Genomic DNA, 15,289 nt, shown 5'->3' with positions numbered 1-15,289 from the left:
GGCCGAGATCCTAACTGTGAGAAGTCACTGAGACCTATATCTCTTATGTCTTGTTTATGTAAGATCTTCCACTCCATTATTAACAAACGGCTTGAGTGGTACATTGAAAAGAACTCCTTACTGCCCAAGCAAACAACTGGTTTTAGAAAAACATGGTCATGTTTGGATAATATTAGCCGCTTAGTATCCAAAGTGCAACTGGGTATGCAAAAGGGCTGTGCTACGATTGGTTGCTTCATTGACATAGACAATGCGTATAATAATGTTGATATAGTCTACCTAGTGACATTTCTTGATAGAATAGGCGTCGGTTCTAAACTATGTGAGTACATATGGAATTTCATGAAAGACCGAATACTAAAAACTCAAGTCAATGATTCTTACATACACAGACATACAGGTAGGGGCCTCGCCCAGGGCGATCCGCTCTCTCCATTATTATTTAACATAGTGACCTCAGATATATGGTTATGGTTATGGTTATGGGCTCCGGTTTCCGCACTTAGCCTCAAAGATAGAGGCCATTGTGCGTGCTGTATTTGCCAGCTAGGGGTCTAGCCAGCCTAACTCCGCCCAGAAGCGCAGGATCCTCCTGGTGTCTCCACAGGCTTCTCGGAGTGACCTCGTCGTTTTGAGGATTTGAGCCCGTTGTGTGTTCACTCCCTCGCACTCCAGGATGACGTGGGCGACCGTTTCTTCGGCCGACAGGCATCCTCGGCATAGAGGGCTGTCGGTCTTACCTATAACATGTAAATGTTTGTTAAGTGGGCAGTGTCCAGTAATGTTGCCTACGATTATTCGTAGCGATGCTCTATTCAGAGTTAGTAGGCGCTTTGTTAAGCGCGCATCCGGGTGTGGCACTACTTCCCGGGAATGTCTACAGGTACTGGTGTTTGCCCATTGCTCAGCGTGTTGTGTTCTGGTTTTTTGACGCATCCATGACCTGAGTTGACCAAACGGTAAGGGAAGCATCGGGATTGGCCCAGTCGCTTTCTGGTCCGAACCTTTTCTGGCCAGCTCGTCTGCTGCGTCGTTCCCTAGAGAGCCGCTGTGCCCCTTTATCCATTGTAGCGTGACTAGGTTGTTTGACCCTATCACCTCCAATGCTCGGTGGCACTCTAGTATGAGCCCGGACTGAATGGTCTTGCTATCTAGGGCTCGCAGTACTGCAGCGCTGTCAGACACGATGCGTATCTCTTGGTTTGTGATACGCCGCTTAGCTACTGCGTTGGCAGCCTGTATAATGGCGAAGCATTCACATTGGTAGATGGAGCTATACTCGCCTAAGGCTGTTGAGATATGCGTGTTTATTTCGGGAGAATACACGCCCGCACCCGACCCTGTCTTGGTTTTAGAACCGTCGGTGTATATGCGTAGTTCGTGTATTCTCGACCAATCGTTTTCCTCCTCAACAAGTTGTATGTTGTATTTTCTGTTGAAGATGTATACTTTGGGTACCCTGTCGTTAGGAGCCATCATTAGTGGTTGGTATTCAATGGCGTTCCTAAGGATCATGGTGTGAGCCCCGTTCGATGCACCCCAGAGGTTGAGTGATTTAAGCCTCACCGCCGCGGAGGCCGCCTCTTGCTGTATGAATAGGTCCAAGGGCGGTAGTCCTAAAAGGACCTCCAAGGCCTCTGAGGGTGTAGTTCGCATGCAGCCCGTGGTAGCAATGCTTGCTAACCTTTGGAAACGCTGCAGTTTATTCCTCGCTGTGGTGAGTTTGGTTCTAGGCCACCAAACCACAGCGCCGTATGCAATAATAGGCCGTATCACTGCAGTATATAACCACATGGTAATTCTTGGGTGAAGGCCCCAGGTCTTACCCAGAAGTCTCTTGCACTGCCAGAATGTGATGCGGGCTTTATCTAGTTTATTCTCAAGATGTTTATTCCATAGCAGTTTGTCATCCAGTGTGATACCTAAATACTTTACCTCTCTGGTAAGTGCTAGTGTCACTCCCTGGAGCTTAGGTAACTGAAGGTTCCTTATACTACGCTTTTTCGTGAACAGTACTAATTCAGTTTTGGATGGATTTACGGATAGTCCCTGCTCCGAGCACCATTGTTCGACGATTTTGAGCGCGCCCTGCATTAGGTCGCATAGGACTGGCTCGAACTTCCCTCTAATGAGGATAGCTACATCGTCTGCATAGCCCACGGTATAATAGCCGGCCTCGTTGAGCGCTCTAATGAGGCTGTCTACCACGAGGTTCCACAAGAGTGGCGAGATTACCCTCCTTGCGGGCAGCCTCTGGATACAATGGCTCTTGTGTTGCTATTCACGTTTACCTGCACTGCTCTGTTCCTTAGCATGCTGTCAATCCATGAGGATATGGTCTGGTCAGCGCCATGGTTTAGCAGTGCTTGGCTTATGCTGTTGAATTGCGTCTTGTCGAAAGCCCCTTCTACGTCGATGAAGGCTACAAGTGCTGATGATTTAGTTGATAGAGCATCTTCTATTGGTGATATCACACTATGTAGTGCAGATTCCGTTGATTTGCCTGAGGAATAGGCGTGTTGTTGGTGGTGAAGAGGACTACGCAACAGTGCCCCGTCTCTGAGATCGCGATCGCAGAGCCTTTCCATTGTTTTTAGTAGGAAGGATGTCAGGCTTATCGGCCTATATGCCTTTGGTTGCGTATAGTCGTTCTTACCTGGTTTGGGTATGAATACCACTTTTACTTCTCTCCATTTCACAGGGATGTAACCGTGAATTAGGCAGGCTCTGTAGATTACTATTAGGTGCGGCGCGATGATGTCCTTACCCCACTGGAGGAGTCCCGGAAAAATGCCGTCTAGCCCAGCTGCCTTGTATGGAGAGAAACTGTTTATTGCCCATAGTACCTTTTCCAGTGTTACGGCTCTAGTGGCAGTGTCCACGGCGGCTGCAGTTGGTTGTACTAACCTTTGCCTGTCCGCCCCTCCCCATGAAGTCTCCTCCGTGACGGAGCAATCGGGGAAGTGTGTGTCGAGTAACAGCTTGCAAGTCTCACTGTCGGTAGTCGTGTAGCTGTTATCAGTTTTCCTCAGGGAGCCTATATTTCTGGCGGGGTCGCTGGAGAGGATGTTTTTTACCCTGGCAGCCTGAGAGTTGGTCTCGATGTTGGTGCAGAAGGCCCTCCAGCAATCGCGTTTCCGTTCTCGGATGCGGTTTTTGTACAGCGCTTGGGTCGCCTTGTATGCTTCCCAGTCTGTCGCCCTCCTAGTATTCTTTGCTCTATTGAACAGTTTGCGAAGTTTGCCTCGCAGTTTCTCGAGTTCAGGTCCCCACCAGCCTTTCCGGCTGCCGGCCTTAGTCGAGGGTGTTGTTAGTGGACAAGTGCTAGTAAACGTTTCCGTTAGTATCTCTGTTAGTTTATTTACGTGTGCCTCTATGTCAGCAGGTTCCGCGTAGCTTCCTGGGAGTACTGCGAGTTCCGGATTGCTAGACAATAACCTGTTGAACTTGACGCGGTCCGTACGTCTCGGGTTGCGCCAGGGTTCTGGTTTTGGAGTCTCAACGCTTAGTTTGTATCTTACCCATCTATGGTCGGAGCATGACAGGTCCTTTGACACATGCCAATCAGAAATCATTTGCGATGCTCTTTCCGTAGCGAGTGTGATGTCGATAATAGTTTGGAATCTGGAGGTCACGAACGTGGGTTCCGACCCCCTGTTCATGAGCTTAAGGTTGGTGGAAAATAGAAACTCTACTAGGTCCTCACCTCGTCTGTTGGAAGATTCGCTGCCCCACAGCCTGTGGTGCGCGTTCGCATCCGCCGAGACGATCAGCTCAAGCTTCTTGTTTTCGCAGTGTCGGATGAGGTTTGCCAGCTCGACCGTCGGTATGTCCGCGTCGCCCGGCAGGTAGGCAGACGCTATGATGATCTCTGGGCTGCTGGCGCAGTTACTCTGGAGCCTGACCGTAGTCAGGTCTCTGGAACAGAACTCATTCATTAAAACTGCGTTGATTTGTTTGGGGAGATATATGCAAGTGCGTGGATTGATTACGGTTGTGTCCAGAAGTAGCTTACCTCCGATGTTGTTTAGACCGCAGATTCTGCCCTTCCTTATCCACGGCTCCTGGATAAGGGCGACGGTCTCGTTGTTGACCTCCAGCATTCTTCGCAAGGTAGCCGTTGCGGCTTGTTTATGCTGGAGGTTGGTTTGTATGAAGTTAGTTAGGGGTGGAGGAGCCATCTTTGATGCTCATCTCCTCGTCCGATTCCAGCGGGGCGTCGTGGTCCATCAGCTGCGCGACATCCCTCTCAAGGTCGCTGTCATCAGCGTCCTCGCGCGGGGTTGTCAGCGGGCAGGCTAACGCCCCTTCCGCCCTCTCGCTTGCGCTGGAGGTTGGTTGGGGGACCCCGCAGGTTCGCCTGTCGAGCTCTGTCTCTCAACGGAGCTCGGTTCGCTAACCTCCGACACCGACGCGCCAGCTTCTGTATTAGGAGTGGTGCATTCTCTCTGCTTCGCAGCGGAGAGGGCACCGCTCACTACAGTAGCCGTCGCAGTCTCAGCAGGTGGCGGCGCATCAAGCAGCTTGCCATTGCTGTTAAAGAATCGGATGTAGGCGTTGCCCAGTTTATAGGCAAGCCTACGCTCCCTAGCTATTATTCCCGGAATCTGGTCTGCCGGGATGCCGAGAACCAGGAAGGCTCCAGACGTAGTCCCTTCATGGCGCTCGACATTGTAAAGCGACCAGCTGCTGACCTGATACCAAGGGTTCTGTCTACGTAGGAGGATCTGGATCGTCCTAACGTCTTCCGAACAGCTTGGTAGCAGTACAGCGGACTTCACCCGTCGGGGAATGTCAATCTGGCGCTTTACGACCAGTTTTGTGTCGGGAATTGGTGACACGCAGGTGGCTATGGTGTCCTTGAGCCACTCTACGTCCCTTTTGCTCTCGCACTGTAGTTTTAGCACCCCTTCACTGTGAAAAGGCTTTCCACGGAAGGAGGGCCAGTGCGGAGCGTGTGGGCTGGAGCTCGGAGTGCCCACCAGATCTACGATGCTGGTCTCCAGAGTCAGCTTTAATTCCTCCACTTGTTCCGGTGTGAGGTCCTTGAAGGGTTCCGTCATCACTGCGACATACAGGTCGTTTAAGACTACAGTGTCAGCGTAGGAGACGGCCTTCCTTACCACACCCGAACCAGTGGAGGTTTTGGTTCGCTTCGGACAGCTCGTTTTTGGCGATAGTGTGTCGTCAGGGCGAGGACGTTTGGGTACTGGGCCCGTGCCAGTCTGCTTCTCTGGCGCCGCTTTTCCCTTCTTCCCTCTGCCCCCACGTTTGCGCCTCGCTTTCTCGGTCGCGTTGGATTTCTCCTTCGCGCCCGATGCAGGACGTGCTCCTTTGTCAGCGCGCTGCGGTGCACCACCCTGGCTTCCGCTGGGGCGTTGCGGTTGCTTCGCACTGACATCAGCAGCAGGGGCCTTTGTCGGCTGTCCTGCGACGGCTGGTTGCCGTCCGTCCCTATCCGAGGCTTGCTTGTTTGCGCGTAGGGCCGCGCGTTTTTGTTTTTTGCGCATATCTGATGGTGTGCGCTTACGTTTCGAGACCTGCCACTCTTGCTCATCAGCCACATTAGTGGCGGGAGCGTTGGTCGTTGTGGCCTTGGGTTCAGGCGCTTCCGAGGAAGCTGCGACCGTTCCCTTGTTCGCGCAGGGCGCTTCCGTGGAAGCTGCGACCTGCTGCTGGTTTTTGGGGTTGGATCTGTGTTTGTCCATTTTTATATTTGTTTATATTTCACCTCCCGTGCTTCCCACCCTCCATGGAGCCCGCAACGTTGGGGATGTAACTTATAGTACACCAGGAATACCCGGAAGGTATAGATGTGTTGAGTTGGGTCTCATGCGCGACATCAGGTGCTGCAGACGAGTGGCTGAAGGAAACGATCCCATTTCCTCCAGTGGTTCCACCCGCCCTTGCTCCGTCAGCATGGCCGAGCCCCAGCGTCCTCCCAGAGGACGCCCCCCCCACATCTGGCCAGCGGACCGTACCACCTCGACCGTACGGGACGCGTGTCCACTGCCCTGCAGTGGCTAGCTGCAGGGTAACCGTTTTGTCTGAAATTCGGACCGAAAAGGGCGTATCGTCCTAAGGAGATAACTAACCCCGACCCCCTGTAGGTCTCAGCCCCCAGGACTCCTGCATCCCGACGTACGGCGTTCAACTGCGCAGGACATACGCAGGCAGGTGTGTATAGTCCGCTTATGCCACCTACTCCATAAGCGGAGCCGGGAGCCCGTGCAACGAAACTAGCAATCCAATCGAAATCAGATTACTAGCAACGTCGCAGGGAAAACTCCATAGTTTGTCATACCCCGCTTGGGCTTTTAGGTCCTTGCGGGTTATGACCTCGCCTCCATACTCGGCTACTGGTGGTCCGGGGTAGATGTGATTGTGCGACGCCCGACTGACCACCAGCATTACCAGGGTGTACGACCCGACCCACAGGTGAGACGGGTTCGTCCATGACCCGCGGCGGCAGTGCCATGGACGACGGGGACGTGGTATGGTAGACTTGTAGGAGTAGATGTTGTCAGCTCAGCATCGCACACCTGAACTAACGTACCTACCCCCACCTAACACCCCTGACCTCAGATATTTGTAAAAGTATATCCACTGTCAATGTATCTCAATATGCTGATGATTTTGTTTTGTTTAAAACTGTTCAAAACACTAACGAAGGTGCTGCTGACATGCAAACTGCTGTAGATAACCTAGTTAAACTTCTAGAACTTCGCGGCTTAGCGATTTCGGCAACTAAAAGCAAAATTTGTTTGTTTAAAAGGGGTCCTGTTATTCAAAATGTATCTATAGACATAGGAGACACAACAATAGAAACTGTCAGTAATGTTAAATACCTTGGAATGTGGCTGGACCGCTCTCTAACTTGGAGCAAACACATAAATGAAATATTACAAAAAGTGGGAAAATATTTAAATTTATTTAAAGTATTATCAGGACCTGGATGGGGTATTCACCAAAAGCATCTAAGGCGTTTATATATATCTATTATTAGAAGCAGATTAGACTATGGTAGCTTCCTATATGACACTAGTGCAAAAACCCACCTTTATAAATTAGAAAAGGTCCAAAATCAGGCTATGCGCATTATAGGAGGTTTTATAAAAAGCACGCCTATACATAGTATGCAATGTGAGTTATTTTTACAGCCTTTATTGATTCGCAGACAGTATTTAGCTTGTAAGTTTTGGTTAAAATCTAAAGCGCTGCTTAGCAATCAGTCTGTTGATGTGATTGAGGACCTGGCTGTGTGTACCCAGCGTCGTAGAGTGAGATTAAAAGAACCACTTTTATTAAGTACTTCTAAGATGTTTCAAGACGTTCAGATTCATGCAAGTTATCAGTTGGGTATGTTTTCCTTAGACACATGGACTAGCAATATTGATATCATGAATTTCATTCGAATAAATTTGGATTGTATAACTAAACCTAAAAAATCCTACAGTCGCAACCAGCTGAAACATGTCTGTCTTGAATACCTAGATGCTAATTATAATTCATTTTACCAAATATACACGGATGGTTCTAAAGACAAAGATTGTGCTGGTGCAGCATTGTATGATCCTCAAGCTCAATCATCAATCAAACTCAAAATATGCAGTGATATTTCAATTATGCAAGTAGAACTGATTGCTATTGCAGAGGCATTATCTTTGATTCAATCAATACAGGGTGACAAATTTGTAATTTTGACTGACTCTAGAAGCTCTCTGCAACATTTGGCTCGATGCACCTCGAAGTTTCGAGGAGCACCGATAGCCTACTCAGTTTTGGAAACATTATTGACCTTAAGTAAGCAGTCAAAGACGATCAAGCTGCAATGGATACCATCCCATATTGGCATTACAGAAAACGAAATTGTGGATATACTGGCAAGAGAAGCTTGTACTGACGGGGTAGATTTTCATTATGTTCCTACTTTTTCTGATCGCCTAAGACTGGCAAAAGTTCGATGTCATGAAATGTGGAGCGAGTTCTATGACCAAAGATCACGGGAAAAGGGGATTTGGTACAGAACGGTTCAGCCACAACTTCCGAGGTCAATTTGGTTTGATAATTGTAATTTAAATCGCCTAGAAACAACACTTGCTATGAGACTTCGAAGTGGACACATTCCATTAAACAAATTTGCTCACTTGATGCGTAAGGTCCCATCACCGAATTGTTCTGAGTGCGATGTAGAAGAAGATGTTTATCACATTTTGATGGAATGTGTCCGCAACGAATCGGTGCGGCGAGAGATTCACGAGGAAAACTTTTTTAAGATTGGTGGTTGTAATTACATCTTATCTCAGCCGCTGTCAGAGGCTGCTAGGTTAATTTATAAGCTTGTAAATGTAGGCTTAAGTAGACGATGATACTTATTTAATGTAGTACATACAGAGCGACATCGTCACTCAGTGACAAAGCTCTTTCAATAAAGAAAAAAAAAAAAAAAAAAAAAAAAAAAGATTATTGAGAGTATTTGGGATGAAATGTGAAGAAAACGGTGCGTGCCGCGTGTGATCCGTTTGAGAAGCGTTTGAGGCTGGTAAACAAGTTAATGCTGGAGTTATTCCAAAACATTTGTTGTGAATGTAGTAAATAAGAGTGCCATTCATAAAATATAATAATAATGTAGTAACTATTTGTTCATTTTGTTTTATTGGCTATTTGTGCTGTATTCAAACTTATTGGACACGGTGTATACTTACAGTACTGGACAAAATTCTTCATACACCGACATAAAAAAATAAACTTTCTATCATAATTTCTCTACCCTTAAACTTAACATCACAGTTGTGTTGAAAACTTTTGGCTAATTTCATGGCGTACAACATACAGACAACAATATATCAATGATTGTACAATTATTGTTTTACATGGGTATAAATATAAATATTAGTACTTTTGGCTCTGGACAAATTTTATCATACAGTAATTAAAATACGAATAAAATGCAATGTATTAGTGTGTATGGCTTTCATCTGCTTTAGATATGGCTGCTTGTCTCGGAGGAACATTTTCAGGTACAAACTGAAGGTATTTATCTAACCCAAGCTTTTTCCTGTGTGCCTACTAAAGTAGGCAAAGTGGGTATAATTCAGAATAACATTTGATATTTTTTTTGTTTTTCCAAAAACTTCCTTAAATTTTGGCTAGGATTGATAACATGAGACTATGTCAGCCATTGAAGCTACTTAATCCTATGAATCACAACGAACGCATGAAATAGACATACTAGTATTTTCTTTCAGTCATCTTTTCATATATATTCAGACGGGCGATGGATGGAAGATAATACCAGTATGTATATCTCATGCGTTTGTTATGATTAATAGGAATGAATAGCTTGAATGGCTAACATAGTCTCATGTAATCAATCCAAGCCAAAATTTAAGGAAGTTTTTGGAAAAATAAAGAAAATATCAAATGTCATTCTGAATTATACCCACTTTGCCTACTTCAGTAGACACACAGGAAAAAGCTTGGGTTAGATAAATACTTTCAGTTTCTAACATAAAATGTTCCTCCGAGACAATCAGCGATATCTAAAGCAGATGACAGCCATACACACTACTACATTGCATTTCATTCGTATTTTAATTACTGTATGATCAAATTTGTCCAGAGCCAAAAGTACTGATATTTATATTTATACTCATGTAAAAAAATAATTGTACGATCATTGATAAGTATGTTATTGTCTGTATGTTGTACGCCATGAAATTAGTTAAAAGTTTTCCAATACAACTGTGATGTTAAGTTTAAGGGTAATGAAATTATGATAGAAAGATTATTTTATATGTCGGTGTATGAAGAATTTTGTCCAGTACTGTATTTCATAGTGTATAATGTTTTTGTTTAACTTCAACTGGCTTCAGGAGTCTTTTGAGGGTACATTTTGTTTATGTTGATTTAAAAACTTAAAACACGGACTATGAATCGAATACAACGAAATCGCCGTTCGAAAGTCTGTGGAAAACGACGTAATGGAATTCTTGAAAAGGACGGCTAATTAGTAAATTTAAATCTAGTGGTAATTACCACTCGTTTTCGATTTTGTTAGTAGACCTTAAATAGCTAATAGTGGCGATATTATTGAACAAAATTCACGAAATCGAATGGTCAACATTCAAAAATCAGCCCCAGGTCAGGATCTAGCCGACGACAAAAAATATCCACTCTTTTATTATCCCTATTTAAATTTCCAACCTCAGTACTTTAAATATCATAATCTAATCTCGAAAACAACGTTACGGCTAAACGGTCGTATAAAAATGACATTACACAAACAAGCGATCGAGATAAGACGGTATCAATTTTATTTAATAACACCATTAAACTCCGAGCGACAAGCGTGGATAAGAGGCGAAACGAATCGTTTCGTTTCGGCTATGATAATTAGTTTTTTTTACTCGTTCTACGTCTTAAGGAGTTTTTTTACAAGCTTTTTATTTACTTGCAATGTATGTTACTATGATTTTATGCGGTATTGGGGAATCTTGCAAGTTCAATTTGACCAGCTTTCCGTATTGACAGTGCAATATTATGGAGTTGGTCTGATGGAGGCATGAGGTAATTTCTGTAACATAACAACGTAACCTGTAACGTAACGCAAACGCAGACACGGTCGCGTGATAGACGATATAACGTCAGCAAGTCCATTTCGCTCTATCTGAAAGTGCGATAGGGACGCACTGATGCGATAAAGTTTAACCAACTAGTGTGCTACGCCCGCTGATTGTGTTTGAAGTTTGATTTTGACTTAAAAGAACGAGGTGTCGCCGACAACATGGCAATTACGATAAGCCATATTTTCCGTGTCAACAGCTCCTTTTATAGCTTGCAATATTTCTTATCGGAGACTAAATAGAGCGCGGACAACCAAGGAAATTTAACTAAATTCAATATTTATTGCGTCTTAAGAGGGAAGCCGATGATCGGCTCTCCGTACAAAATTTGTCCTCATTATCCTGTCTGGATTTGATATTATGGAAAATATTTAAAATTATATTAATGGTGTGCTCACATGTCCGCAGTGCCCACGAACATTTCTCAACAAGATCGGCTACGTCAGTTATTTGCGAGCACACCTGAGACAGCAACGGACTTGAATGCAGTCGCCGTGGGCCGTGGCCATATTGGCCGTGGAGTCATTATTATTATAATTAACTAATTACATGCAATTAAATACTAAGTGCGACAATAGGAAATAATTTGATGCAGATACCTACAAGATACATCCATATGGCAATGCACAATTGATTTTTTCGATTTTTTTAAATTATTTCGAGAGTAATGAGCTAACAGTAAAGCGTTTATATTAAATTATTTAGTTTCTCTCCCTAGTCTTTATATTAACTGATAAATGGAAGAAAATCACAGTTGTGTCTTCTCTAGTCGTCAGAAATATTCGATTACCTACATCTCAGCGGGGCCATTGATTATCAGTTCTTCGTCCGATATCAGTCACTTCACTTCAGAATAATATCTCACATCTCCTTAGAAGTAATAAAGAAAAACTTAGGCAGTTACTTATAAATACTATCATCAAAGAGAACATGTATTGATCAAAGTCGCCCGGTTACCAAAAATATCGCTTCCGCCGACTAAATTTAGAAAAGTGGAAATATTTTCGGCATTGCTTTTGAATTCAAGTAAATTCTAATCGAATACCTATTCAGTCAGTACGAATATCAATTTGTGCCTTCAGCCTTTGGCTCAAGGGGTCACATAAAAGTATGACATAAAAAATGTGTCATTTTTTTTCATTTCCCCACACGGCCGACACGTGTCGGCTTAAACGTTAAGCTGTGGCCTATTTCACAATAAAGACAAATTGTCGCCTGTCAGTGACACTTCGCCGTTCATTGTCTGTTCAACAGGGATATTATAGACTCTGAGTAACAATGTTACTTAACTTATCAACCCAGAAATAGGCACAGAATTGTCAGTGTTAAGTGTCAATGTCACTGTGACGATTAGCCCACACTGCCCACAGCTCGTGCTAATGTTACATAGCATATAAGAAACGATACGTCAGATGATATTATTGTGGCGTCCATGTGCGTTTAGGCCAATATTGATGTCAAAGTGTTGACTTCATTCGAAATGGTGTCCAGTTTAGATGACTGTATTCCGAGAGAAAGAGAGCGCAATACTATTTCAATATCACTGCCTCGTTCGAATCTCAACTTTGCGAGTGGGAGGGCACTTGAAAAAGCTAAAAAGCGTTTAGGTCTCAACGCTTTTAGCGAGATTTATTTAGATTAGCCGCTAGGTTTAATTCAGACGTTTGACGTTTGCGAGATTTTCATTCAAGTATTTCGGATTTAGAATCATATAAATTTGTGTCGGCAACTCGGCGTACAAGTCGTTTCAGGAAACTGGAAAGTACGAATGAAATGAACAAAACTTTGAATGTATGAATGACACCGTATGAACATTAGTATACACATTAAACATCTCTCTGTCTGAGTCTGTTAAGAACTACCATTATATTGGTTAATCTGTCACATGCATTAATATTTTCTTCAATCGTTCCATTCGTGCAAGCTCTTGTGAATTGACCTGAGGTAGTATTTATTTGCGGGATACAAAAAAAGGTTTTTTTATTACGAACTTAATAGCATTTAAAATAAGTATTATTGTGTATCCGAATTAGATTAACGTGGGGAGAAATAAAGATCATAATCTCTTAGCCGCGAATGTGTGGGATGTAAATGGGTTGGTATGAATGGGGATAGAAAAATTGATACCTACTCCCGTATAGTCCACAACTATAGTCGCTAATAACGTCTTGAATGTCTTCTTCCTTGCTAGCACAGGGCTCTTAATTTTCCACGATTTTCCTAACAAAAAACGCCTGTGTCGAACTCAGGAATGTATTCATTACTATATCTACCCAGCGGTTTTATGGAGTACCCTATTCTATGCTCCATTCACCAAGTGGTGTCTGTTTGACGCCAACACTAGTCAACTAACTTCACATCGGTCATTCAAAATAACAAACACAATGTGTTTCCTCCAAGTTTTTGCTTAAATTAATAAGTATTCGCTGGAGGCAAATCGTTGATAACTGATCAGGACTGACACATTGGTTATAAACAGTAATCATAATTAAGTCATCAACCCCGCGCGTGTTAGTTATTTCCTATCAATGCAAATTTGACCGGACACCGCACAATCCCCGAGCGGAGCGAAGCCACACGCCACAATCAGATCGGTGATTGGCTGAAATGTCAGCTTCGTGATTGGTTGAATTTGCTGCACACGAGCTAATTGGGACGCAGGCAACTGTTTTTTATGTAAACTATTTGGCGTTTTTATATCATGATTTTGCATTCCTTGTTTTATTTCACATTTACTATAGATAACATAATATTTCGAATAACTTCGTTGTATTTATTATGCTGTGTCTTGGCTTGTTTTATGTAGAATAAGGTGTTTCATTCATGAATAATATATTACGTTTCACTAATGAATATTACGTCCAATTTAGGTAACACCTATGAATTGCGTCCTCTTGACATACCTACAATCTACATACAGTCATTACCATACTTAGTACTTTACTCTTACCTGTACATTACACACTCATCCCTGAATGTATAACCACTTGAGACTATTTACCACACTTGAAAACGATTATCTAGTTACTAAGTATACCGCACTATGCTACGCAGTATCGTACATCACTTTCATATATACACATTTAGATTAACAATAATTTACTCTTTAAATGGCAACATAAAAGGTCCTCGCAACATTATCATACAAACACCTGACGGCCCTGAAGCTAAACCAAAACCGTCTATATCCCCCAAGTCATAAGACGACACACAAGATACGCGTTGTTAAGGACCTCAACTGTACTAGACCTAATATTGCTACTATTACGACGCGTAATTGCTTAGGAAGACGCGAGCAGCGAGCTTGTAGTGTTTGACGCTGGATGAGCGAACGCGAGGCGAAAGCTCAGGGAAACAGTCTAACTTTAAAATTGGGATGTGTTCGTCTGTTTTAAGACTATTTTTCAGAAACAATATTTGGTGTCTAGTATTACGCTCACCACTGATTCAACTTTATTTTAATACATACTTTAGTATGAAACTTTAAGACGATACACGAAAAAGATCTATCATTAACCCTTAATAGGGCAGGGGGCATATATTTACCACGATAGTTTAGACTTTATTTGACAATTTGACAGAATAAAAATTTGACTAATTTCCGAAATTCTTCTACCCTATTAAGAGTTAAAGTATTCCTATGTTTTGCTGTTTTCAGTACACACGATGTTCTTTTTACGCACTAGTTAGCAAAGTAAGGTACATTTCTTGTCTCGTTTCGAACTTCCTTTTTTCCGCACTTGTATCGTAATGTACTATTTCCATCCAGTCTAAAAGCCTACGCTCAGTCAGCGATAGCAACAACACCTCTTATCACAAGAGCGCAGACGCTCATTACGTTGTTCATACGATTATGAGATCACTGTCGCACTAAACCCTACGCTTGAGAAGAATGTAACTTAGTAGGCTTCGTACTGTACTTACGTCCTTTTGGAGTTGGACAGGTACTTTCGCGCGCAAATGAGGTTTCAGACAAGGAAAACGCTTTAACATGGAAGGATTAATCATAATTTTGGCCTATTAGGGGTCTTAATGAAAAATTCTAGCGCTCTAAATATTATGGTTAGGATATTTGTATTTCATTCCATGGAGATTAATCCGATTTCCTAGTGATATTAATTAAATCATTAATAGTAAACATCAGATGATATTCCGTGTACAAATGCTAAGAAAATTATTAGTATGAGCCAGGATTCAAACCTACAACTTCCTGTTTACAAGTCACGAATTAATAACCCTGCTATACTAGCTTACAAAGTAAGCTTTCCCGTCCCCTTTTCTTTATAGATTAGTTCTTCAAAGAAGAGGTCGCAAAAATGCCCATTCTTAATCGTATCTCAAAGAAATGCGTTTTTATAAAAGTAATATTAAACCGTGAAACTCCCCCAAATCGTTTCTTAAATTCGCTTAAAGAAGCATAATTGAAATAGACCGAAAAGGTTATTTGCGAAGCCCGAGGTCCATAATGATTAAAATAATGTGTATTACAAAGTATTCAATTTACTACGCCACTGACTCCGGTAGCCTTACCATGACTTTTTTAAGTGAAAAAATACGTTACGTTTTCAGTGAGAGTTACAGAAAATGTATGGAAAAACTGAACAGCGCTCCAAGCGGAAACGCTCACGTACTAAAATTTTCATCGGTACCATAAGTTATTAACG

At 43.2% G+C, this 15,289-nt stretch overlaps 2 protein-coding genes across 4 annotated transcripts in view; both read right to left on the bottom strand.

Moving 5' to 3' along the window:
• LOC125237236 (heterogeneous nuclear ribonucleoprotein L) overlaps positions 1-15,289 on the bottom strand; it is a 688,519-nt gene that overhangs the window by 610,309 nt on the left and 62,921 nt on the right. The window lies entirely within an intron of this gene.
• Positions 469-4,318, bottom strand: LOC125237240. Its single transcript, XM_048144254.1, has 2 exons — positions 3,707-4,318; positions 469-740 (listed from the first exon to the last, which is right to left on the bottom strand). Exons 1-2 carry the CDS (start codon positions 4,179-4,181, stop codon positions 547-549), a joined length of 669 nt encoding a protein of 222 aa, XP_048000211.1. The 5' UTR covers positions 4,182-4,318; the 3' UTR covers positions 469-546.

Source organism: Leguminivora glycinivorella, chromosome 20, assembly GCF_023078275.1.
Source record: "Leguminivora glycinivorella isolate SPB_JAAS2020 chromosome 20, LegGlyc_1.1, whole genome shotgun sequence".
In the NCBI taxonomy this organism is placed as follows: Eukaryota; Metazoa; Arthropoda; class Insecta; order Lepidoptera; family Tortricidae; genus Leguminivora; species Leguminivora glycinivorella.
The sequence above is the reverse complement of the archived record's forward strand: the minus strand, read 5'-3'. Positions and strand labels throughout refer to the sequence as shown.